At 43.9% G+C, this 24125-nt stretch overlaps 1 protein-coding gene and 1 long non-coding RNA gene across 4 annotated transcripts in view; both read left to right on the top strand.

Annotated features, from left to right (window-relative positions):
• The window catches only part of BVES (blood vessel epicardial substance), a 36492-nt gene extending 24003 nt beyond the window's left edge, over nt 1-12489 (top strand). For 2 of the 3 annotated variants that reach the window (XM_025383544.1, XM_025383543.1), the window contains exon 8: nt 12107-12440. In XM_025383544.1, the coding sequence (XP_025239329.1) occupies nt 12107-12231 (125 nt within the window). In that variant the 3' untranslated portion in view covers nt 12232-12440. Of the gene's footprint in view, nt 1-12106 lie in introns of all 3 variants that reach the window. The other variant, XM_025383545.1, reaches the window with a different exon arrangement.
• Nucleotides 12490-13363: 874 nt separating this feature from the next.
• On the top strand, nt 13364-16139 carry LOC112623258. The gene is made up of 2 exons (XR_003119112.1): nt 13364-14631; nt 14668-16139. It is a non-coding gene; the product is annotated as an uncharacterized LOC112623258 (long non-coding RNA).
• Nucleotides 16140-24125: the final 7986 nt, after the last annotated feature.

Genomic DNA, 24125 nt, shown 5'->3' with positions numbered 1-24125 from the left:
GTAGTGACTTATCCCAAACCACTTTTTGTCAACTCCCACCTACTTTTCTGGGGTAACCTGTCATCCCCTGAATCCTTCCTTGTGATCAAGTAGTGCTGCAGATAGGTTTTCGTAGATGGGTTAATGTAATCCACTTCAGTGAACATTTTTGCCTTATTCTTAGCACTGGAGTACCAGGATCCTACTTAGGAACATGTGAAATTATCCAATGATAATCTCCAGTGTCATTTAGCTTTTAGTTAGAGTACTTACAGAATTACAAGCAGTGTCACTCCATACAAAATTAAATATACCTTATGTATTTCCTTAAACCTTTTTACATTGTTCCACCTATTCATTAACCCAAACCTAGGTCGATTTAAACATTAACATGCATGTGAATATTTATAATTATTTTTCGAATCATGATCTGAATAGCATGGGCACATTGCATTCAGCCGCTACACCTTGGGGCTCCCTTTCCAGTCTCTCTCTGTCTCTGTGTGTGTGTTTCTGCATATGTTTTTATTTGGGTATTTTGATTTGTCCTGTAGAACAACAGATTCTTAAATGTGCATATGAATCACCTGGAGATCTTATTAAAGATCCTGATGTAGCAGGCTGGGGTGGGGGTTTGGGAGTCCACAGGTTTAACCAGTGCCCAGGTGATACCAGTGTGGCTGTTCTATGAACTACGCTTTGAGTAGGGAGGCTGTAGAATTTTCCACCTTCTGGAATTTTGCTGAGTTCATCCCTATGGTGGTGATTATGGTGTTCTTGTCTTTCTCATCTGCCTGGTAGTTGGGTCTAGAAGCTTGCATAACTTCTGGTAAAGGCTACTTTAAAGATCTCAATCAGTAATGCGACAAATATACTTCATAACTTTACACAGCAAATGTTCAGTGAAACAGAAATACGGATCAGAAAAAGGTGGAGGAAAACTAAGTGACCTGTTTTAATGAAATTGCTGCTGCTCCCGTTTCTCATGTTGTACTCTGCTTTTATACATGCCACACAACGCTAAATCCGCAGCAAGGTCTCTACTCCTTTCCACACAGATTCTGTATTCCCACTCCACATTGTCATTTAAAGGGAAGAAAGTGAAGTCATGAGATAGCCTGAGAAAAAGTCATTTTTCTCTCTGTTTTTTCAGTAGTTCAGAATTCATTTAACTCTTTCACTTTCTCATTGCTTCGTTTACTGGGTTTCATGTTTGCAAACATGGGACATAGTGAGATAGGAAGAGAGGAAGAGACAAGCTGTATGAGATGTGTGAGAATCTTTAGTGCCAGTGTATGTAGGAAAGCTTTCTTCTCTTGGCTCCTGGACCAAGGTGTTGCTCGTCAGCGTACCTTGTTGTCATCTTCTTGTCATTTTCTCTCCTCCTTAGCTCCCTTCATGTTTAAAACACACACATTCACACAGATGGATTGTATTGGCAATTCCATCAGTAGTAAATGCTGCCCAGCTCAGGCATTGCTATGGTAACAGGAAGACATATGTTTCCTTGAATGTTACAGAACTGTATTTTAGTTAATTGGGGTTAAATAACTTATCATTTGGATTTTTTTTTTTAATCACAAGACAATATAGGCAATGCAATCAGTTGGAACTCATCTTTGAAAAAGCTTGTTAGTTTAAACCATGTCTTTTTTCATGAAATAAAAATTATGTTGTTTTTAAAGATGCTGTGAGATGTTTAGAGAGATGTTTCTTATTAAGATCTTTGTAAGTATTTTGTTTGTTATTAGTGTCAAGACAGTACTACATTGGCCAGGCACACTGGCTTACGCCTATAATCCCAGCACTTTGGGAGGCCAAGGCAGGAGGATCTCTTGACCCCAGGAGTTCAAGACGAGCATGGGCAACATAGCGAGACCCCCCCTCTACAAAAAATGTTTTAATTATCTGGAGGTGGTGGCATGCGCCTGTGGTCCCAGCTACTTAGGAGACTGAGCTAAGAGGACCACTTTAGCCTGAGAGATCTAGGCTGCAGTGACCCATGGTCTTGCCACTGCACTCCAGCCTGGGTGCAAGAGTGAGACCCTGTCTCAAAGGAAAAAAAAAAGATGCTGCTGTGGACAGTCTGCTAATGTCATGTGACCTAGTTGTACAAATATTTAGTTAGCTTGAGTCTGAAAAGGCTAGCAATATGTCTGAGAGAAACTAATGGGTTTCTCTTGGTTCTCTTCTGTGTTTATTTACCTGGAAAGATGCAAAAAGCCATTACAACTTTCTTAGTTTCGAGGCTGGTTTCATGAAATAATCTGTTCAGCTCAATTTGTATTTCATTCCTGTTGTGAGCAACCATAAACTTACAAACAATAAGCTTTACATGAATTCTGCAGAGAGGTAGAAAGATGTGATTAGGCAGCAGGTTTCTGGGAGATGAGCCTGAACAATCCTCAGACATACCAAGATGGCTAGAGAAAAGCAATACCCTCATTTTGTAGATGAGTAAAGTGTAGTTTAGGGAGATCAATGTGAGCATAAACTTGTTTGGGGATATTCACCTACTGCTGTAGCAGCTGACACATCCTGACCACTTTCATCCAGGTTCTCATTTAATCCTGGCAACCACCCTATGAGGTGGGTGTTTCATTTTCCGTTTTTAGGCTTAGGAATGTGACCCTGTCTCCCCCAGCCAGTAGAGGCTATGCTCTCTCATGTCAGTGCCTCCCTCCTCGCCGCAGGAGGGGACTTCTATCCTCACGCAGCATTTTCTTACCTGTAAAATCTTATCTGAAGGTATTTTATACAGTTGTACATTTTTAGTCTGTTAGTCAAATTTTTTTTAAATTATCAAGTTAATATACATAAATATCATGTAGTTAAAAAAACCTTATAATGAAAAGAACTGACTCCCCTCCAAGCTGATCTTAGTCCTACTCCCAAGGAACAATCACTTTGAAACACTTGTACCCACAGTGCTAATCTTTTTTTTTTTTTTCTTTTTTTTTGAGAAAGGGTCTCACTCTGTCTTCCAGGCTAGAGTGCAGTGGCACCATCACAGCTCACTGCATCCTCCCCACCTCCCAGGCTCAAGATGTCCTCCCGCCTCAGCCTTCCGAGTGGCTGGGACTACAGGTGCGTGCCACCATGCCTGGCTGATTTTTGTATTTTTTTTGTAGAGACCAGGTCTTGCTATGTTGCCCAGGCTGGTCTCAAATTCCTGGGCTCAAGTGATCTGTCCGTCTTGGTCTCCCAAAGTACTGGGATTCTAGGCAAGTGACTACCTTCTCACCAACTCTAGGTGGGCTTAGTAACTTTCATCTACTGACCTACTTAGCTCACTTCTAACTTCCCCTCCGCTTTCTGCTCAGCATGGCGCGGTCACTAGTTTTTGTTCTTTTATTTTTTAACTTTGTAACATTAAACAATGCACTTAAATCTCTGTTTCTTCTTCTTGCTGGACTAATTTTAAAGGTGAGGGACATTAGGGCTGGGCCCAATGGCTCACTCCTGTAGTCCCCACACTTTTGGAGGCCAAGGCGGGCAGATAAATTGAGCCCAGGAGTTCAAGACCAGCCTGGTCAACATGTCGAAACCCTGTCTCTACAAAACATACAAAAAATAACTGGGCATGGTGGCCTGCCTGTGCCTGTAATCCCACTACTCAGGAGACTGAGGACCACCTGAGCCTGAGGAGGTTGAAGTTGCAGTGAGCCAAGATTGCGCCACTGCATTCCAGCCTGGGCACAGAGTGAGACCCTGCTCAAAAAAAATAATTTTTTTTAAAACGTGAGGACATTAGCATCCCTACTTTCTTATTCTTCCCCCTTCTACCTTCTAACTGTTCTGGGTCTCTTCTTTTACTTTGAAATGGTCGAGTTGTTATATGTTCTCTTTTATAACTGCAAATAGCCTTTGTCTATGAATTGTTCCACAAAGTCTAAGACAAATAAACAATGTTGAGATTATTGTGCTTTATGTAGAACCAAGTAGTGGGCAATGCTTACATTTATTTCTGTTTCCAGTGTCATGACTCTTGTTCTGTTCAAAGGAGACTGTTCCTAAAAATCAAGTTCAAGTGGATTCTTCTTTCATATACAACATGACAATCATGCCACGGTTTACTTTATGCCTTGACTCTCTTTTTTCCCCTAAAGTTGTTTCATTGCCTTGCTGTTGTGGGACACATCTTATTCACCATATACCTGGGGTCTTCAGGCTTCTTCCTCATTCTCTCTTTTAGGTGAAGCCCATTTCATTTTTCTTCAAGTCTCTGAGTGGTTGTCCTTTGTTTGAACCCTGCCTTTTCATACTGCTTATTGTTTCTACAGGCATTTCTAGTTGCCTTCCTTTTTCCTTATCCTTGCCTTTTCTGTCCTTATATCCTTTCTCCCGGTTCTGTGGCCCATTTTTCCTAGAGACTTTCCTTACAGAGGCTGCCGTCCTCCAGCCTCATCCTGGATGGGTTGTTCTCTGGGCTGTTGCATGGCTGCCAGCCTGGATCCTGCCCTCACTTTTCTCCTGGGTTCATTCACCTTCTCCTCTACCCTGTGTCTTCTTTGTGAGCAGGAAGGGGCCGCAGCACTTTTGCTCCTCCTTGGTTGCTCACACCACACCTTGTGCTCTGCAGCTCAAGGCCCTGATGGTGCATCCGAGTAGTTAGGGACTGATGTGAGAATGTGCTCTTGGGGCCGAGTAGACCTCGTCACAGGACCCACTAAGCTACTCCAACCTCCGCATTTGCCCTAATCTTTATGCTTCGCTTGAGTTCCTCAGTGCTGGTGCTGAGTGTATTAAAGGAAACATTTGGTGCACAGGCCAAAGCTACCCTTCAGTATTGTTGTTCAGAAAGCTTCAATTCAAACTCAGTTTCCTCAATTAAAAAAAACTTAGGATATAATAAGCAAAGACAGGAAAAGAAATAATTCTTTCCAGAAAAAAAAAGAAAAAGCCATTAAAGCCTTCCCCATTCCCATTCTTCAGAAATTGTACAATCTAATTAAAATTCTAAACTCCTGTAGGTTTTTAATTACTTGCTAAAGCAGTTGGCCAGATGGTTAAACATAATAAAAATAATAATGTTTTGAAAGAAATGGAGCAAACGTCATTAAAGTTAACAGGGGAGAAAAGAAAATCTTAGCACATTATATTAGCTTACAGAAATGTTGCTCCTTTTTAAAAAGTGTGTTTCTTAAGCAAGGATAAAAGTCACCTGACAAATTTCACATCATGGTACTCTACTTATTTGAAGCTCAGATTTGAGGTAGTTTGTTCATCCTCTGGAACAGGCATGACCTTCACTCTGGATTTAAGAACAGCAAATGTTTACTTTTACTTCCTAGGAGAGGCCCTCAGGCCCTCCTGTAATTAGAAGCACACTGAAATAGAAATAAGATTAATAGGGACAGAATCTTACCTCATTTTTTCTTACCCTGTATGCCAGAGATTTGACTTTCATGTAAGAGCTCCCTGGTTCATGTATAAAAAGGCCTGCTCTCATTATGTTAAGTGAAATAAACCAGGCACCGAAAGACAAACTTCACATGTTCTCACATATTTGTAGAAGCTAAAAACTAAAAGAACTGAACTCTAGGACAGAGAGAGTAGAAGGATGGTTATCAGAGGCTGGAAAAGGTAATGGGGGTGGGGGGAGGTAGAGGGGAAGTAGAGATGGTTAATGGATACAAAAAATAGGTAGAAAGAATGAATAAGACCTGGTATTTGCTAGCACAACAGGATGACTATAGTAAAAAATAAGATACCTTTTTAAAATAACTAAAAGAGTAAGTTGGATTGTTTGTAACACAAAGGATAAATGCTTGAGGTGATGGATAGCCTATTTACCCTGATGTGATTATTTCACATTGCATTCCTGTATCAAAATATCTCATGTGACTCATAAATATATATATCCACTATGTACCCACACACATTTTAAACTAAAAAAAAGTTTTTGTAAGACCTTCTATGGTTCTTTAACTTAAGACTCTGGAAGACAGAGAAGGATCTGCAGGGCAGCCCCAGCCTGCCCTCCACCGAGGTCCATGTTTCGTCTGCCCTTGTAGCCGGTGACCCTCAGGGACATGGAGTGGGTCTTAACGATGGGTTCCCCTCCTTCCTAACCAGCACCCAGCCCTAGCTGCTGTCTGAACGGTTCTGCCCAGGAGAGATTCTGCTGGCCACATCTGAATCCCCTTGTGAGAGCCCATGGTTTGGTCCCCCCCTGCCACCCGGCAGAAGCAGAGGTGTCCACTGTTTAGCTCAGGGCTCTCACTGCTGTCTCAGTCTTCCACATGTGCTCAGTGGCCTTGACTTGGAGTTTTTCTTTCTCACCCTCAGCACCGCTGCCTGGTGCCACAGTTCTGTTTCCCACCTGAACATACTGCGACTGTGGCAGACAGCCCAGAGCACAATTCTGCTCCACTGGCTGCACCTTCTCGATGCCTTGGTCCTTGTGGAAGTCCTTTGAGCAGAGGATTTTTTTGCCGCTTGGTCTAATATGAAACATCCCTCCAGCAACAGTAACTCTTGACATAACTGTTTAACAGTTTCACACCTGTTAAGTCTGGATTGCAGTTCAGTATGATACTGCTTATATGCTTTCATAATAAAATGTATTAACTGGTAGGTAGAAGGTGATTATAGCTAACGGAAAAAAAATTACTACCAAAGTCTTTTCCTGATCACAGTAAATACAACAGGATGGAGTTAACCACTCTGCCTCCCAACTGTAAAAATAGTTTTAATAGAAAACTAAGAATCAATTTTCTGGGAAATTTATGGATATGGAATTATTTGCCCCTCTACAATTGGGAATAAATGAAAAGTAAAGCATTCTACAGAGATCATGAACCTTACAGTAACATCCTTGAAGGACAAAAGTGATTTGAAAAAGCACTTAACTAAAGATAAGCTCTATTTTTTCCTCTCTCCTCTCATGTTCTCACATCTCTAGAAGATAGTTGGGCCTCTGGGCAAATTTCTGATGATCCATGAGTACGTAAAATTAGTGAAAAACCAGGCACACCTGTAGAAGTTATTTATTAATGTTCAACTTGTGAAATGGAAGAGCATTCCCTTGAAATATAATATTCCCTCATTTTTTTTTTTTTTTGTTCATACTACAAATTGGTTTTGGATGTATTAGGGCTTCAAAGAAATAATTTCCAGCTATATAGGGATGGACTCTGGGTCTTTCCATTGAACCAGTAAGTCTACTGATGAGGCCAGAGAGCCCAATGTCTAGGGGCCAGGTGAGCCCCTCACTCCTCAAAGCCTGCCTTTCTGGTGGCCATGACAGTTGCAGATTCCGAGGCAGGGCAGGTGATCCTTTTGTCTTCCTGGATGTGAATGTTATACTTGGCCCTCAGTGATACAGAAGGCCAGGCTAACGGGTTGGTACAAAGAGTGGACACTGTCTGTGATTCTGATTCCAAGTGAGGGGTTGGCAGCCAGCTGGCACCGGGTAGTCCCTGGAAGTGACAGGTTGGGCTGTGCTCCTCTCTGCCAGTGTGTGTACCATGGTGGAAAAAGCAACAAGGCAATGTTGTTGTAAGGACAGGCACTTGCCAGGGGGATTGCAGATTCTCAGCCACAAAGCTTGAAATGAAAGTGAGTCAGGAACTTTTGTAGAAGAATTCCATCTTTCCAGGCTGTTAGGGCTCCCTGGTTATAGCTAACAGGACACCTCTGCTCCTTCTAGGATGTGTTCTAAGTGGTTCACGCCCTGGTGAGAAATAAGCTCATTCATGGCATCCACCCCTCTCTGTTTTTTTTCACGGATGTCTTTGCTTTAGCTTCTGAATATACAGTAGAAATAATAGTACAGATGTGGTTTGGGTGAATTGCTCTGAAAAGTGCTTTGAGTTTCGGAGAAATAAAATAAGACAGCATGAAAGACCAGGTGTGATTCCTTTTTATTTCCCCAACACATTGTCTAGCACCTTGTGGTCACTCCCTGATTCCTTTTACTGATTGGATGAAAACATTGTAGCAGGTGATGGTGCTATTAAGCCTATTGATACTCCCTTGAGAGAACAGTGTTCTAGTCCATGCGCTAAGCAGTGTCGAATCAATTCTACCAAAGTGATTTCCTTTAGGGGACACACTACAGAGTGGAGTGATGACAGTCCCTTTTCCTAATGAGATTTACGGGACCCTGAAGCCTGCCCGTGCTTGAGGAATGCTGGCGATGCCCCACTGGGAGACCCGCCAGAGATTAAAGGTGATGCCCATGTCTTTTTCCCTCATCCTCAGGATCCTTTCTGAGGTTCCCTATGTGGCCTTTCAGAGGAGAGATTTTTTTCATGACTGTGTACTTAAGGACATTATCAAGGTCCTGGCTATGTGTGGGGTACTTCTGTGAGGCTGCAGGAGAAAAGAGGCCTTGCGGCCGTGCGCGGTGGCTCAAGCCTGTAATCCCAGCACTTTGGGAGGCCGAGACGGGCGGATCACGAGGTCAGGAGATCGAGACCATCCTGGCTAACACAGTGAAACCCCGTCTCTACTAAAAATACAAAAAATTAGCCGGGCGTAGTGGCGGCGCCTGTAGTCCCAGCTACTCGGGAGGCTGAGGCAGGAGAATGGCGTAAACCCGGGAGGCGGAGCTTGCAGTGAGCCGAGATCGCGCCACTGCACTCCAGCCTGGGGGCAACAGAGCGAGACTCCGCCTCAAAAAAAAAAAAAAAAAAGAAAAGAAAAGAAAAGAGGCCTTGGTTACAGCATTCCAGATGCCTGTTTTCTAATAAGGAAGAGATACAAGTACTCTAACCACAATGTGACACAGAACATGTAAGGGCTGAAGCTATTGAGATGAAGAGGGTAGAATCTTCCCACCGGAGTCAGGGAGGGTTACACATGAAGGAGGTGGAGTTTGAACCCTGCTTGAGGAAACGATAGGAGTTTGGTGGTTAGGGATGGGAGCGAAGGAACCATTCCAAGTAGAGGGAAAAAAGCAAGATGAAAAGAGGAGGATGGGCTGGATTTGAAGAGCAGTGAGTTTGCAAGAGCTTGGACTGGAAGAGGGAGGGAGGCCCAACTTGGAGGACCCTGGATGTCACCCCAAGGATTGTGAATGACTCTCATTATCCCTTCAATGTTATATAGTAAGTTCCACAGCTCTTCTTCTTCCCCCGCAAACATGGTGGGAGTAGAATAAATTCGTTCACAGAAAAGCCGAAAACTCTTGGGAAGTTGTTACTTAACCATTTCCTTTTGTGTTGAGCCCTCCCTTCATTTTCTCTCAGTGAAAAAAAATGCAAGGATAGGTGAGAGAGTTGGGAGGGTCAGATAGCACTGTGGCTCCAGAGTATAGATAGCTGCCTCAATATAACTGTAGGATGTCCCTCCTGGTTTGATAGGTGAGCTTAACAACTAGAAACCAGTTAGTCCTACTTCCTCAGACGAAATGAACTGGGTTTGTTTCTGTTAAGCTATTATACAATTATGTCCAAATACGATTTATTATTGATTTGGTTTAATGCTCTTAGACATGCCATCTTATTGTTTGTTCTGAGAGTTTTGTCTCATTGTAGATACTCAGCCTAAGTTAATATTTTATGAGACCCAGTGATAACTTAAGGCTAAAAATATGATAGAAGCCAGGGCTATGTTTTTGTTTGTAAAGACAATTTTGCTACACTCAAAAGAGCTAAGATTGAGAAACACAAACCCCCATTTGAGCACAAGGCCCACTTCCTTTATTGACCGTTCTGATGAGCAATGATGAATTGTAACAAATTTTCTCATTATTAAGTCCATAGCCTTCCAAAGACCATAGTAATCGATTTTTACATTCTTACAAATATTTACAAAGTGATTATTACATCCCAGGCACTGATCTAAGAACTTTAAAAATATCAAGCTGTTTTATCCTTATAACAACCATATGAAATAGGTGCTGTTATTATTCCTATTTTACAGACAAGGAAATTAAGGCACAAAGAGGTAAAGTAACTTGTCCAAGGTCACACGGATAGTATTCACTGCCATTTGAGTAGACGTGAAGTAAAGGTTGTGTTTGGTGTGTTTGATGTCACTGGGAAAGGGGAAGAACTCGCCTGAGAACTTCCCATGCTGTGCCCTATGCAGAATTGGGTTCTTGGACCATTTTATTAGACGCTTCTTTTCTACAGTTTATGTCAGTAGTTGTCATTCAAGAAACTCAGTATTTTTGCTGTGAATGTCTGTAAGTGAACAGTTTCCATATATGTATAGCAAGTATGCATTAGCTGTACCACAGTCTAGCCCTGCATATTTTCTTATGTTAGAAGATGTGACTGGTAGTAGCATTTCCCCAGATGTACGGCAGTGACTGGACAGTTAATAAGAAATGACATTTAGTCATATGTTCTGTAGGCCCAACACCCTGCTAAGCACATCATATGCATTATTCAGTTTAATCCTTCCAACAATCCCATGGAGCAGATCCTAAGAATATCCCCTTTTTATAGATATGGAAACAGAGGCCTAGAAAGGTATTGCAATGAGTGCAGATTGCAGAGTAGGGATTCGAACCCTGGAACTGTTTCCTGAGCCTCTGGTCTTGACCACTCTGCGTGCTCCCTCCTCCTGTGCCATACCAGGGGCCAGGAATGACCACTCATTCATGACTGAGTGCCAGGGCAAGGCCTTTGCTGCTGTCTCAGCCTCCCTCCAGAAGCGGCCGTGTGGCATGCTCGTGGCCCATGGCCCTCCTTGCTGGTTTGGCATTCTCCCTGTGCTGGCCAACCCAGCTGTCTGCTCCTGACTCCTGCCAGTGAATGACAGCTGATCTTGACAAACTTCTCTGGTCATCTTGTGGCAGATCTGCTTCATGTCTTAATAGATCCTCCACTCGCTTTTGCTGTTAGCACGTATTGAAAGAGCCAGGTTTCGGCCGTGCGCGGTGGCTCAAGCCTGTAATCCCAGCACTTTGGGAGGCCGAGACGGGCGGATCACGAGGTCAGGAGATCGAGACCATCCTGGCTAACCCGGTGAAACCCCGTCTCTACTAAAAAATACAAAAAAAACTAGCTGGGCGAGGTGGCGGGCGCCTGTAGTCCCAGCTACTCGGGAGGCTGAGGCAGGAGAATGGCGTAAACCCGGGAGGCGGAGCTTGCAGTGAGCTGAGATCGGGCCACTGCACTCCAGCCTGGGCGACAGAGCCAGACTCCCTCTCAAAAAAAAAAAAAGAAAGAGCCAGGTTTCACCCCGTGTCCCTCCACCATCAACCTTCTCCCCAGCTGAGTTCAGCATTTGTGGGCTGCCTGAATGCCACTCCACCCTGTGACTGGGCAGCAGGGAGATGGGTGTGGGCGGAGCAGGTGGAAGCCCAGACAACATGGATCCTGACAGTGATGGTGGCGACTGTAAGGAGGGGAGTTCATGCAGTCACGTTAGCTGCTCATTAGGCACCTTGAGAGGCCTATTGATAATGACTTCTACTCTTACTTTTAGATAGTATTTTCTTCTACACCAAGCATGGTATCCATGGTAGATGCTCGATAAGCATTTGGTGAATGCAGAAGCCAGTGAGTGACTGAATGAATGAATTGTTGCCTGGTTCCTTTGATTAAATGGCATCCTAAAAGGCCCTGGGGATGCGTTTTCTCCTGCTGCTACCTGGGATTGTGTTTCCTCCACTCGGCTCTTCCCTCCTGAATGCCTGGCCTTTCTTCCTCTTCTCCTTTCTCCTTTGCGTATCAGCCCAGGGAGTGGCTGGACTCCATGGTGGAGGCAAGAAATGTGTTTTAGGTGATATTACAGATGGCGATAGGTTCCATAATTTTAGAATAGAAGTATTCTTTGGGGAAATTAGGAGTTAAATCAACTTTCAAGGGCTAATATGAAACCCAAGCGCCCACGTATGATATTAATGTAGGAACATGCATTTTGAGTCCTAAACAGACTGTGGGGCCAATCCCTGGGAACTGAATGTATTTGAGCAGCTCAGATCATCCAAGCACGTGAGGTGGAATCTGTCCCTCGTCTGTGCTCCTGACTGAGAGTCTCTTCTTGACTTGGTGGTTTTCCTGACATGCTGGATTGAAATAGAATGGTTTCTGGAAATTGTGTTCTTGGTACTAGTGACAGGTTCCTACAGCTTTGTTTTCCAGTTGGAATTTATAATTGATACATCACACCGGTGTCTGGGCAGACTGCCTTCAGTGGTTTTCCCTCCTGTATCTTTCCACAGATGTGTCATCCCCACACCAGCGAGCCTCTGCCAAGATGAAACCGATAGAAGAAGGAGCAGAAGATGATGATGAGGTCTTTGAACCGGCATCTCCAAATACATTGAAAGTCCATCAGCTGCCTTGATCAGAGAAAGAATTCGGGTTACCAAGACAGAACATGTCTTGAAGAGATCCTGAAAAATACCAGCACTTTTTCGTGGCTTTTAGGTTCTTCTGCTTTAGTGCATCCAGACTGGTAGCGTCTGAGGGAGGAAGTGAGGAAGGGTCAAGGATGGAAGGGTTCTTTCACTTACCCTTTTGATTAGTCAGCTTTTAAAGTGATTGCTTTACTGAGCCTTCTGACTATGCCTTGTTCTCTTTTGAGATATATATTTTCACAGTCTTTTGTAGATATATTGTTGTTTTAACTTAACAAATCTTAGCACTCTCTCAATGCCTTTTCACTTACTTTTTTCCAAGTTGTGATTCTTTTTCCTCACGGTCTTTTTTGTTCCATGGCAATGGGGTTGTCCGTTTGATAATTTTAACAAACAATGTAAGTTTAAATTTGAGGCTAAGGTAACGTGAAAAAGCATGGAATCTCAAACTTTATTCCATATTTTGTAACGGGACGTTTTAGAGAAAGGTGTGATTTGACTGGTTTTATTTTTCTCCCAGGCCGGAAGTATTACCCCACTGGATCACCTTGCTTAGTTGGGCTCTGTGTCGATAACTTGATAATGAACACAACTCTCAGACTTGACTCACATTACCCTTGTATTATGCCATTTATAAACTGCTCTGAAACCTGAAGCTGGAAAGATAACAGATGGGTTTCTGAGCATGGGGTTAACCTCCAGCCAAACTCAACTTCCTTGGGATTTGGAGTCACCTTGTCCTGCACACACGGGTGTGGGAAACACTTTATGTATGTTGGGAGGACAGGGGGGTTAAATGGCTGGGCAGGTGCCACAGGGTACGGTGACTGAAAGATCTGCTTCATTCTTTGGTCTGTATTCTGAAGTTCCAGATTGTTCATCTAGAGGCAGAGACGTCGCTTTTAAAAAAGTGCCAGATGCCCCAGTGCCAGAGCCGTGAACGTGAACACAGTGGAGGGCAGAGGGTTTACCACAGGCCAGGCTGTGGGCACCCAACCCAGATACTGCAGTGAGGGCCGTCATTCCAGAGCTCTCTTTTCTACTGAAATCATGGTTTAGTAAACAGTGGCGTTTGGCTGGTGGGAAATGCATAACTGGTCAGTGTGTCTGGTCAGCGTGGCTGTGGCACTTGGCCAGGACACTCCGTTGAGTGAAGCTCGTTGATTGGCCATGCTGGTCATGTCTCTTTTGCTTCATCCACTAGAACCAACTTTGAGTCAGTCCCCTGTTAGGTTAAACGGCTAAGAAAAGTTCCAAATGAAATTGTTTTCAGGTGACCTGAGCCAAAAGCAGCAACTCTTCCCATGAGGTGATTTCTGTTAGAGGAGGCATGTAAATAAGCTCATCTAGGGTCACCTCATTTTCCTAAATATGTTTTTAATACAATTATTTTAGTAATTTCATTTGAGTTACTCAAATGAGTAACATGCTCGGTCACTCATTGAGAAAATTTATGCAGACTCCGGATCCAGTTCCTGACATCTTCATCAGATGTTGGTTTATTGACGTTACAGTAAAAAGGCTACTGTCAACTGGACACGGTGTCTCACACCTGTAATCACAGCACTTTGGGAGGCCAAGGTGGATGGATTACTTAAGCCCAGGAGTTCAAGACCAGCCTGGGCAAGACCAGCCTGGGCAACATGGCTAAACCCCATCTCTACAAACAAAATTAGCTGGGCGTGGTGGTGCACGCCTGTAGTCCCAGCTACTCAGAAGGCTAAGGTAGGAGGTTCGCTTGAACCTGGGAGGTTGAGGTTGCAGTGAGCCCAGATCATACCACTGCACTCTAGCCTGGGCAACAGAGTGAGACCCTATTTCAAAAAAAAGGCTGCTTTCACTGTACTGCTGCAGCAGTTTCTTCAGGTAGCTAAATTAGGAACTTGTTTTGGAGAAATGAAGCAAAGGTGAATGACAGCCTAGGCTTTGAAATGATAAAGCTCTCTCAGGTTGAACTCTCTCTCACGCTCTCACTGTCTCCCTGTACCTGAGAGCACAGGTGTGACTGTGACATCATAGCCGATACTACTTTCCTGTAACCACTGGGGTAAAGTTAGGCAACCCATTTAGTTTACACATGCATAAGACTAATTTACAGAATCACTCTATACAGTCGTTAGATGTAACATCCTTCCCTGAGTAGAAAATAATGGAGTAATGAATGTGTTTGGAGATTATTTTCTGTAATGCTGGGAACAAACCTGTTTTAAAAGCACACTGCTAAAAGTAGGTGACATAAGACCACTTACTGTTTTTATTAAAGTGTGTGTGTGTATCAGTGTCTCAATGTGAAGATCGTAATCTCAAGGTTAGGACTCTTAAAAGAGCCACTTAGCCTGAATGGGAAACATGAAACTATTTTTAAATACACACCTCTAAGGAAGACAGTGAGACTCTGAAAAAAGGTATAAGGCATTGAGAAGCCCTCCCTTATAGACTTGATTGCAAAGAAGCAGATAAGAAGAGAGAAAAGTGTTTTAAATGTAAGATCTCCTATGGAGTACTTTAAATTCATTTATACAAATGAATAAGTATATCTTTGTATAATGCATAAATACATAGATAAAAACATGTTTGCTGCCAAAGTTCCCAGTAAGATGCTTCCTGTGTGTTTTGGCCTTTACTTAGCTGAATGATCAAAGTTCAGAAAATGGTCTGCAAAAGTTACTCCATATACAACCCCGTATCTACTACTTTTAAATGTAACATCAACTCAGTTGTATGAATCTGGAGTGTAATATTTATATTAGAATGTATATGTCATTTAAAATATTTTGAAATCCCTCATAAATATTTATATTTACTAAACTAATAGCATAGACACTATATAAATCTACAGTGATGCTAAAATAAATTAGTAATAATGGGTGCTATATAATTATTTTTAGTTATCATCCCTGGCTCTCTGGAATCTTCTCCATTTCTCCCTATCACTCAATTTCATTTTAATCATTGGACACCTTTGCGTTTTGCTGCGAACAGTGTGTGTATGTCACCCTCTTTATATCTGGTGTTCCCACTTGTCTGAAGCTCTCTTGATGTTAGAACCTGGAGCTGCAGATTCCTCCATGTCAGCTCCCATCACAGCCCCAAAGACAGAGTCACTTGGTTGCTGGAAAAATCTTTGGGGAAAGCTGGTATAACCTACACACTGACCTGTCCCCAGTGTTTCCAGGTAATGACTTGGCACTGCAGAGGAAGTTTCATGCTGTTGCGTGTGGTGGCTCCAAGCCAAGCACCTGGCATGCAGGTCAGCCCCTCCCAGCAGGGCGTGGTATCATCCTCTTCTCAGATGCCATGTTGCAGCCCCAAGGTCTCACCATTTTGTGAGTTTTAGAAACCCATTTTCTTGGTCATTTATAAAGCTGCTTTATAGATATCTTTGATCCTGGCATGCCTTGGTTTCCTCTCCCTTCCCTCTTTCCAATCCTGGTTTCCCACCACCTCTTTTAGTAATTCTCAATTCAAAGTCCCAAGAATTTGGAATGGTAGGATGCTGTGCGGGGAGCTCGAGGCTGAGGCGTATTCACCACTTCAGTTCTGCTCCTCAGGGGACACGCTCCCTTACTCACGGCAGCCATATTTGATTGTCACAGAGCCCCCCGAATACTGTCTATAGTGACACACTGTAGGTATTATAAATTTTAAGAAATCTGCTTTTAAGTACTGTTTATAGGTTTTTCTGTTACACTTGCAACCTAGTTTTAAAATACATGAGGATTTTATGAAAGCTTTATACAGACCTTTATAGGAAACTCATTCTTTGATTTTAGGTGCCATTTAAATTGATAACACTTACTTTATAATAAAGATGCTTTTTGTCTGGATACAGCCTTATAGTTTAAAATATCTTCATATATTGCCACTTGATCAAATAAATTTCTTACTTAGAAAATGTGTGTATTTTTTTATTTCATCCCTCTTCCATGCATCTAGCTTGTTCGAATGCTGTGCCCGAAGGCTGAGGTTGTGGCGACTGCCCTGGTGCAGGCCACTGTATTCTGAGCGGACCAGCAGGGGCAGTGCTCACAGGTCGGTCATGCCTAACTTCAAAGGTCCTGCCATCCTGGCTGCTTTGACTGTGAAAAAAGAAAAATGGCCAGAAGGCAGCGTAGACAGTGTTGACTAGATGCAGCAATGAAGAAGCCTTCAGAGTGTTACTGAGTGTTACTGGACTTCAGGCTTTTATCCACTGCGTCTGAACATTCACTCCCTTCTAGCTTCCTAAGATTCGACAATAAGAGGAGTCACATGAAGGAGTCAGAAAACCTCCCGGGGTCTGTTCTGTGGTGGACGAGGGGGACAGTCTTAAGAAACCCACGTTTTCTCCCATAAGCTGTCCTAGGTATTGGAATGGAAACTTGACAGCCCATCTTTTGACCTTGAGTAGCAAGCCCTTGGCATCTAACACACTCACCCTAGTTGGCCTCAAGGATAGGCCCAAATGGAAGGAGCATCTTATACCATGAAAGAAATTAATTCTGTCACTCAACGGGCCATGGCATCGAGGCCTGATGTCCGGGTTTCCAGCCCTGAACTTTGTGCTGAGCCAGCTTTTGACCAGCTTCCCCTTACCTAAGACTGTGCTGTAAGAGCTGGGGAGTCTCCACTGATGTCCACTTGGGGGTTTTCTGTGGACAGACATGGCTACAGCCCACCAGAAGATAAAGCTGACAGGACTTGGCTATTCGTGGGAACAGAAGTGGTGGTGAGTGAGGGAGGCGTGTCAGAGATTTCTGGCTGAAGTTACTGCTGGTGATTCTCTGGCCAGGAACATGGCAGAGCACCAGGTTTGAATGCAAAGCCTGAGTATGTTTTCTTCATGGTAAGTTTGAGGGGCCTTGAGAATAATGAAGAGATGTCAAGCAGGCAATTGGGTAAGTCAGCCTGGAACTCAGTGAAGGGATCTGGGCTGAAGATACAGATTTCCAAGTTGAAGACGTCACTGTGAGTTTACCAGCTTCCTAATATATAAAGATTTTTCTAGTTAAGGTTTTTTCTTTTCCACGTTCCTTGCACCCCCCATGAATGAATGAATGAATGAATGATAATAAATGAGTGAATTTTGGATCTTTTATTCTGAAATGTGTTAACATTTGAAAGATCTGCATAAGTGAGCCAGTATTTTTTAAGTGATCAACACATGATGTTATAAAGTCACACACATGGATATAAGATCTATTCCAAGCACAAGCTAGACCAGTGCAGCAGCACAAAACTGCCATTAATAGGGTTTCAGACTCCACACTGCAAACAACCTTTACGAAAGATTGTTCCTTTTCCACTCCCACTGCTTTCACTTGACCTTAAAAAAAAAGAAAAAAGAAACTATTAAGTATAGAGTTTCTTGTAGCATCAAGAATAGCCTCAGTTGGCTGGGCGTGGTGGCTCATGCCTGTAATCCCAACACTTTGGGGAGGCCAAGGTGGGTGGATCACTTAAGGCCAGGAATTCAAGACCAGCACGGGCAACATGGCAAAACCACATCTCTACTAAAAGAACAAAAATTAGCCAGGTGTGGTGGTGCGCACCTACAATCCCAGCTACTCAGGAGAATTGCTGGAACCCAGGAGGCGGAAGCTGCAGTGAGCAGAGATCATGCCACAGAACTCCAGCCTGGGTGACAGAGCAAGACTCTGTCCCAAAAAAAAAAAAAAAAAAAATCCACAATTATCTCAAGATTATTAAAGTACTTACTCTGTCCTCCTACCTTTTCCAAAATCTGTGTGAGACTAGATTTTCTTCATATACTTCAACCAAAACAATAGGCTACAATCCACTGAATGCAGGGCAGATGTGAAAATCCAGCTCTTCTATGGAGCCACACCTCTAAAAGAATTGCAAAAGCATAAAACAATGCCACTGTATACTTTTTTTGTTTTATAAAATAGTAATTTTATAAATTTTATAAAAAGTGTTCTTCATGTTAACATGTAATGAGTTATTTATTGTTTTCAAGCAGAATGACGAATGTCATCGTTCTCTAAGCGCCTCTGTTTCTAGCCCCTGTGGCTCTCCCCTGGTTCCTGCAATAGAACCCCACCTTGTTTCTCCACCTCTGGCCTTGCATTTTCCAGTCGACCTTTGTGCTGCTATTGGAATAATCTGAAAATTTGCCAACAGAATTGAAAACCTTCCGATGGAGCTTCCTTTCCTGCAGAGAAAAGGCCACACACCCCGCATGACAACCAAGGCCCTTCCCATACCCGATCGCCTGCACCCAGCCAAGGCGGTGACTTCTCCATCCCCTGAACTCATCACACAGGAGCCCACCTCTACCCGAAATGCCCGCATGTCTAATCCAGCAGTGCCCCCAGGGTAAACTCCCACACCTCTGTGGATCTGCTCTTCCTTCCTTTGCTGCTCTCTGTGGCTTATGCACACAGTATGGGTGGTTGTATGGCAGCCACAGCAGGGACGTTTGCTCAGGTCTCAGTGTCTCTTCATATCATTGTTGAATCTAGCAACGCTGTTTCACTTACCTATTTGAACCCTCAACAGTACTGTCAATGTGGGAGGGCAGGCCCTGTGTCCCCTTTTTAGAAGGGAGAGAAGGTGGGTACAGAGAAGGTGGTAAGTGATTAACCCAAGGTCACGTTGGCAGGTCCCAAACATATGTGGTCTGTTCACTTTCCTAGTTCTGCTTACAACTCTGGTTCTTTTTTTTTTTTTTTTTTTTGAGACAGGTTCTTGCTCTGTTGTCCAGACTGGAGTGCAGTGGCGTGATCACAGCTCACTGCAGCTTTGAACTCCTGGATTCAAGTGATCCTCCCAGATCAGCTTCTCCAATAGCTGGGACCACAAGTGCACACCAGCATGCCTGGCTAACATTTTTTTTTCTTTTTTTTTTTTTTTGGTAGAGATAGGCTCTCACTATGCTTCTCAGGCTGTGTCTTCAACTCTGAGAAACCGACTTATTTTCTATTTACTCTACTCCTACTCTATGCTTAGGCCTTGTTCTCATTCCAGTTCTGGGCCATGTTCACAGTACCAATGTCATCCATAGCAGCGTCCTCTTGGTTGCTGTACCACTGGGTCTTGGATTTTGTTTTGTGTTTTTTGTATTTGGTTTGTTTGCTTGTTTTTGAGACAGGTTCTTGCTCTGTTGCCCAGGCTGGAGTGCAGTGGTGCAATCTCAGCTCACTGTAGCCTCGACCTGCCAGGGTCCAGTGATCCTCCCACCTCGGCCTCCCGAGAAGCTGGGACTAGAGGCGTGTGCCACTATGCCTGGCTAATTTTTGTAATTTTTGTTGAGATGGGGTCTCACCGTGTTCCCCAGGCTGGTCTCGAACTCCTGAACTCAAGCAATCTGCCCACCTTGGGCTCCCAAAGTACTAAGATTACAGGTGTGAGCCACTGTGCCCAGCTGGATCCTGGATGTTAAACACTATGTTAATATTTTCTTGCTATTCACTGAGGACAAATATATTCCACTGACTTCCAAGTTCTCCCAGCTTTCTTCTTCATCCTGTCATGAGAAAATTCACACCTTTCCCACTTTTAGTTATGTCTTTCTGATTTTCTTCGTCTATTCGCTCGTCCCAGCTGCCTGTTAAATGCCACGGTGCTTATCATTGCTGGGCCAGTGCACGGGGCCTGCTCCCAGGAGGACATAGCACTTTGACTGGGGATTTTACCTTCTGACTCCTTGATTGGCAGGCCAACAGAACCAAAAGTGGTTTGAACTGGGCTAAACTATCTCACGTCCAAGTCCGTGGAGGTCCCACGACTGTAAAACAGCTCTTATAAGAAGGGACCTTGGATGGGGAAGTGATGATAGCCATTTAATTCTTGATATTTATCTGCAAATGAGGAAAGCATACTGAGCTGTTCACAACTGTTGGTGACTACATTATAATTATTTCATTTGTGTAGAGACTGGCTGAGGCAAGACCTCAGAAGGATCTCAGGGAACAAACCTCAGGTTCAACCTCCCAGGGGGCCAGCTACACTGTGCTGAAAACAGAACTATAATTCACTCATCTGCTATGACATTACGTCTCTTAAAATTGCTTCTGTAGGCCGGGCGCGGTGGCTCATGCCTGTAATCCCAGCACTTTGGGAGGCTGAGACAGGGAGATCCCTCGAGCCCAGGAGTTCAAGACCAGCCTGGCCAACATGGCGAAACTCTGTCTCTACAAAAAAATACAAAAATGAACCAGGCATGGTAGTGCATGCCTATAATCCCAGCTACTTGGGAGGCTGGGGTGGGAGGATTACTTGAGCCTGGGAGGCGGAGCTTGCAGTGAGTTGAGATCATGTCACTGTAGTCTAGTGCTCTCTGGGCAATGGAATGAGACCCTATCTCATAAAAAGAAAAAAAGAACCACTTCTGTTGTCTTGGGGACCTATTTTTTTTTAATATGCTTCGCACTACTTTTGTTGTTCTCACCTGATCCCTTCTAACTTTTCGTATTAGAGCTGATATGTTTTGTTAGTAAGAACAATTAGGTGTAATGGGAGATAGTGAGAACAGCATGTATTGAGTGCCTATTATCTACCAGAGACTGCATTTAAAATATATGATTTAGTATTTTCACAACGATTGTGCAAGGTAGTTATGATCACCACTTTGCAGAGGAGGAAACTGAAGCTCAAATAGATTGAATTTACCAAGACAATTCAGCAAGTCACAAAGCCGGGACTTCCTCCCGGACCTCTGAGACTGAGGCCCCGCCCGTCTGCGGCCCTCTTTCTCTCCAGTGCTCCTGGAGGTTGAGTGTGCAGACACCAGCATATCTGGTTCCCAGCTCCTTTCCTTAGGTTATCAAGGAGTTTTCATACTAAAATAGAAAAATGTAAGACTTTCTATTTTTTGTACATGTATTTATATAGGTGGGCATTTTCTTAGAAAAAAAGAAAAATTAAAATCTGACATTGGCCTTTAAAATTAGCTACCAATTCCTGTGAAAAAATGGGGTCCTAGCATATTTTGTCCCAAACTGATTTCTTATCGACATTGTTTGCCTCCACTTCCCTCATAGATGGAAGCAGCTGAAAAGCATAGGCCTGAAAAAGGAGGCAGAGTCCTGCCCTGGATGTGGCTTGGAGGTTGGACAGAAGCAGTTCTGAGCACTGGCTCTGACAGTGTGATCTTAGGCAACGCTGTGAAGCGTTCAGAGCCACTGTGTCCTCACATATGCACTCGAACCTTTCCTAACACATAGCTCGCACCCAGTACATGTTTGTCCTCCTCTTTCCCTTTTTCCTTTGTCAAATTGAATCCTTAAGCCTTCTGGAATCTTGGCAGCCACAGTCCTTGTAAAGAGCCTTGTAAAGGTCAGTGCCAGGACCCACAGGACAGACAGGGCAAGGGATTATTACCAGGGCTCCTTCTGCTTATAGCAGAAACGGCTGGAGGCCTGAGCGGCCCACACTCACGGCTGCAATCTCCCTGGACCTGTTTGCCTGGGGCAGGGAGAAGAGCCAATTCCAACTTAGACAAGTGGCTCCAGAAAGCACTAGGCAGAGAGAGGGCGCTGCAGAGACCTCTCTGAGGCAGCCAGTGGATGGATAGCACTGGTGTAACAGTGAAGCAGGAAAAGAACTAACACAACTAACTCCATTTGTTTAAAGGGCCTGTACCCATTCCTGCACGCAGCCTAGGATAATTTTAGAGAACTGAGATAAAACACAAAAACAGCAATCATGTAGCTTTTGAAACCAGCTCTGGGATTAAAGGGGAAGTATATATATACTTTTAAAAAAAAAAACCAACTACTTCGGTAAAGGTTTACAGGAGCATTGTGACCTGACCAAGGACCAGGAAGTTCTGAACCCCCTCGGACCCTTGCTGGCACTCAGATGTCTGCGATTATTGGTCACCTCTTGATCCAAAAATGTTATGTTGAGGATAACTGTCTTTTTTTTTTGGAGACAGAGCCTCCCTCTGTTGTCCAGGCTGGAGTGTGGTGGCACTATCACAGCTCACTGCAGCCTTGATCTCCTGGCTTCAAGTGATCCTACCGCCTCAGCCTCCCAAGAAGCTGGAACTACAGGCACGCACCACCACGCCTCGCTAATTTTTGTATTTTTTGTAGAGACGAAGTTTTGCCGTGTTGCCAGGGCAGGATGCTGATGCCGCTGTTAAGGGAACCGCATTTTGAGATCCTCTTGACCACTTTGAGGTCTGATCATTTGAGTCTACCTCCTGCACCCACTGGGCAGATGAAAAACACAGGCAGGAAAATGGAACCCAAGAAAAACTAGAACCCAAGTATTCTTGTTCACAGTCCAATGAAAAGCAGCTTGTATTTATTGGCTCCTGGCCAGCTTTCAGACTTTTTATAAAAGAGTCACTCAGGGAACCAGTTAAAAGTCTAGCTCCAAGAGCCCACCCTCACAGATACTGACACAATATACCCGGGACAGTGGGTTTAGCCCGGGCTGCACATTGGGATAAAAGATTCAAATGCCATTCATCTGGGCATCGGGAGTCTTAAAAGCTCCCCAGGTGCTTCATATGGATGGGAACTTTGAGAAACTGGTCTGGGGTGAGGTCCAGGAACTTCCTTGCACAAGCATGCCAAGATTGGGTGGAACTCCTGGCAGGTCCAGACTTTGCAGGCTAGTGCATTCATAACCTTGCTTCCCGCTGTAAGAAACACGGCCGGGCGCAGTGGCTCATGCCTGTAATCCCAGCACTTTGGGAGGCCGCAGCAGGTGGATCACTTGAATCAGGAGTTCCAGACCAGCCTGGTCAACATGGTGAAACCCCGCCTGTACTAAAAATACAAAAATTAGCCAGGCATGGTGCGCGCCTGTAATCCCGGGTACTCAGGAGACTGAGGCAGAAGAATTGCTCGAACCCGGGAGGCGGAGGTTGCAGCAGTGAGCTAAGATTGTGCCATTGCACTCCAGCCTGGGAAACAAAAGCAAAACTCTGTCTCAAAAAAAAAAAAAAAAAAAGGCCAGGTGCGGTGGCTCACTCCTGTAATCCCAGCACTTTGGGAGGCCAAGGCAGGTGGATCACCTGAGGTCAGGAGACCGAGACCATCCTGGGCAACATGGTGAAACCCCGTCTCTACTAGAAATACAAAAATTAGCTGGGCGTGGCGGCATGTGTCTGTAATCCCAGCTATTCGGGAGGCTGAGGCAGGAGAATCGCTTGAACCCGGGAGGCAGAGGTTGCAGTGAGCCAAGATCACGCCACCGCACTCCAGCCCGGCGACAGAGTGAGATTCTGTCTCGAAACAAAAACCAAAAAACCAACAAACAAAACCAGAGAAACACAGGGTAGCAGGATGAGATGAGAGTGGCTTTGGAGAATGACTAGTAGAAATGGGTGGCATGGATGGAAACATTCAGACAGAAGCAAATGTGGGCAATCGCATTGGTGTGTGATTTTGATCCTTTCAACTCTCCTACTCACTTCTTTGTCTTCCTGGATCTTTCTAAAGAGTCGGAAGGAAGCTTACTGCCTGGTTCTGGTGACTAGAAGAAGAGAATGATTCAAATCAGAATTCTGAGGTGTCTTGTCTAGCTAGCTCCAAGCCTGGTTGTGCCCAAGTAGTTAATGTAATTTCCCTGAACCCAGCGGTAATATAGGAATATTGACATCTGCCATCTTAACCTTAGGAGGGTTTTGTGAGAATTAAATTTTAAAACACCATGTCACCTATAAAGCACTATAAAAGTAAAAGCTATTATTACATTAATCAGTGACACATAAATGGAAGCCGAAGGTAAAAGACATATTTCTTCATTAAATTATACCTGAAAATTCTTTCAGAACTTGTATCTAATTTTTCCTTGTTTCTAGAGGCACACATTTAAATCCAATACTTAGAATACCTGGGTGTGATATCAGCATTTTGACAAGATACTGTTTCTTCTCAAATAATGGAAGTATGGACAGCCCTATTAAGATGTCTGAGTGAGA

This window comes from Theropithecus gelada, chromosome 4, assembly GCF_003255815.1.
Source record: "Theropithecus gelada isolate Dixy chromosome 4, Tgel_1.0, whole genome shotgun sequence".
In the NCBI taxonomy this organism is placed as follows: Eukaryota; Metazoa; Chordata; class Mammalia; order Primates; family Cercopithecidae; genus Theropithecus; species Theropithecus gelada.
The sequence above is the reverse complement of the archived record's forward strand: the minus strand, read 5'-3'. Positions and strand labels throughout refer to the sequence as shown.